Below are 2,186 nucleotides of genomic sequence, written 5' to 3'. Positions count from 1 at the left end.
TCAGCTGCTAGAGATCCGCTGATCCCTGTGGAGTGTCATGCAGCTGCTGCTTGGAATGAAGCAAAAACATGGGACCTACTGAGCACGGAAGGAAGGTGGAAAATCTGCCTTGAATGGCATCGCAAAACTGTTTGAGCAAACGACATATAGAAAAATAAAAATCATACCAGCGTAATTAATAAATACTAAATATACTTGCAAGTTCCTTAACTCCCTCATCCGTGTCCACCAGGCAGCTCTCGGAGTCAAGGGGTTCAGGATTTCTCAGTTCTTTTCTCATACCAAGTAAGCAATTGCAGGGCTGATGTCAACGAGGACTTGCCGTCAGTGTTCTCGTCAGTGAACCCCACAGCAAGGGCCTGAGCCTTGCTCCTTCCCCTCTGCCCTCCTCAGAGACAGACTGCCCTGAAGTACCTGCTTTGCTTACACTGACAGACTGGGGTTCCCAAAATCATAGGAAAAATAAACCAGCACAGTTTTGGAGCTAGCAAAATTTAAACTACCTCTTTTTTTTTTTTTTTTTGGGAATGAGTAATCCAAAGACCATGTTTCAGTTCCAGCAGTAAAAAAAAAAATAGTCAGCAGAGCTCCAGGCAACTCTGGAATTCCTTCTGCAAGCTTATACCAGATTTGCACTGGAGAGGAGGAGCCACCACCCTTCCCTACCCCACACCCCCCAGCCCAACACAATTGCTCTCTCAGATCTCGGGTGAATTAAATGTTTAATTTGACTTGGAACATCCTCATTTGGTTTGGACAATTTTTAGTACAAGCAAGGGGCTGAGCTCGTGCAGAGACTTGTCCACCTTTCTGTGAGTGGGGGCTGCCGTCTCCTTTACACTGCACAGTGCTGCAGTGAGGAAACGCGTCTGGTCTGATTTGGATTCTGGATTTTTGAGCTGAAGGGTTTCACCTCTGAAGTAAGTGCCGTAACTGGAGGAGCATAAACCAGAGGTTTTGGCTCGGCAGGCTGTGCAGCGTGTCAGGCTCCCCACTGGAACCGCTCACGAGGCCGCTCCACCCCCGGCATGTGATCAGTTTGAAATCCCTTTCCATACCCTGGGTAAAGGAAGGCATAAGCCCTGCTCTGCAGGGAAGCTGAGATGGATGGAGAAGGTGTCCCAGAGGGAGCAGGAGGCAGCGCACGGGCTGTGCTGGCTGGACGCTCCCATGGTACTTGGGTACTCAGTGGTAGACAGTGACAGGCCTCTCTCCTGCTGGGAGAGTTTCAAGGCTCAGGATGAGGATGGTCTGTTACCAAAATACCAGAAGAGGCACTGACACATCCCAGGTGTTTCCACTCATCACTTCTCCCCTGACTGACTTCAGGAAATTCTGTTTTAAAGATCCTTGACTCCAGTCAAGAAGAGGGGTCGGTTCACTCACAAACGTTCACTATGGAAGCTGGAAGTAGACATGGTCACGGCTGGCACTGCCAGCTTTCGTGCTGCCCTGAGACACTCAGAGTGTGTGTGTTCACTGGGTCTCTTTAGAAGTACTTGCTACACAAAGAGTTAATGTGGGTTTTTTTTTTCCTTTACACAGGCCTCGTTACATCACCATATCTCTGTAGCGCAGACAGATGAGCTTCTACCTGCCAGAAATTCTCAGCGAGTTCCTCACCCCCTTGACTCTAAAACTACATCAGATGTCTTGAGGTAATGCCTGTTAGGTTTTGCATTTCTTCCCTAAGGCTGTGGGGACTGAACTCTGACATTTCAGAGGGACCTTTTCTTCTCAGCGTGTGTCTTGGAGCAGTGGGCAGCTCTTCCTGCAGCTGCTACCTCCCCCACCAAAGGGCAGGACTGGGAGGGTGACCGCACCAGTTTTCAGGATGACTGTACCGCACTACCTGAAGGAAGCTGCCAGCAGCTTTGCCTTACCAAGCAGGGACCTTGATTTGCCTCCCACAGACTGGCCTGTTTACCTGATGGTCTAGCCTGGACTGTGACAGTAATTATTTTTACCCACCAAACTGATGTAGAGGAGGAGATGAAAGTTCTCTCCTGATAGCAGTGTCTTAGGGATGGGGGTAGAAAGGAGACATTCTCCCTGAATTAACAAACACAGGGTTGTGTATCGTATTGTACGAGGTAGCTTGAGGACTGTCTGCTTCCATCCCACTTGTTGGGGACTGAAAAAAGACTGTTTTATGAGATGGCACACAGGGTGAGACACAAGGGAAG

The 2,186-nt window shown here is 49.1% G+C and overlaps 1 protein-coding gene across 1 annotated transcript in view; it reads left to right on the top strand.

The window, feature by feature from the left end:
* MED13L (mediator complex subunit 13-like) overlaps window positions 1–2,186 on the top strand; it is a gene marked incomplete at its 5' end in the record, with an annotated part of 94,508 nt that overhangs the window by 90,917 nt on the left and 1,405 nt on the right. The window contains one exon of the mRNA XM_010133764.1: window positions 1,546–1,658. Within this exon, the coding sequence (XP_010132066.1) occupies window positions 1,546–1,658 (113 nt within the window). The remainder of the gene's footprint in view (window positions 1–1,545; window positions 1,659–2,186) is intronic.

The sequence above is a fragment of the Buceros rhinoceros genome, unplaced genomic scaffold (genome assembly GCF_000710305.1).
Source record: "Buceros rhinoceros silvestris isolate BGI_N320 unplaced genomic scaffold, ASM71030v1 scaffold11173, whole genome shotgun sequence".
NCBI classification, from domain to species: Eukaryota; Metazoa; Chordata; class Aves; order Bucerotiformes; family Bucerotidae; genus Buceros; species Buceros rhinoceros.
This window is presented reverse-complemented; position numbering and strand designations above follow the sequence as displayed.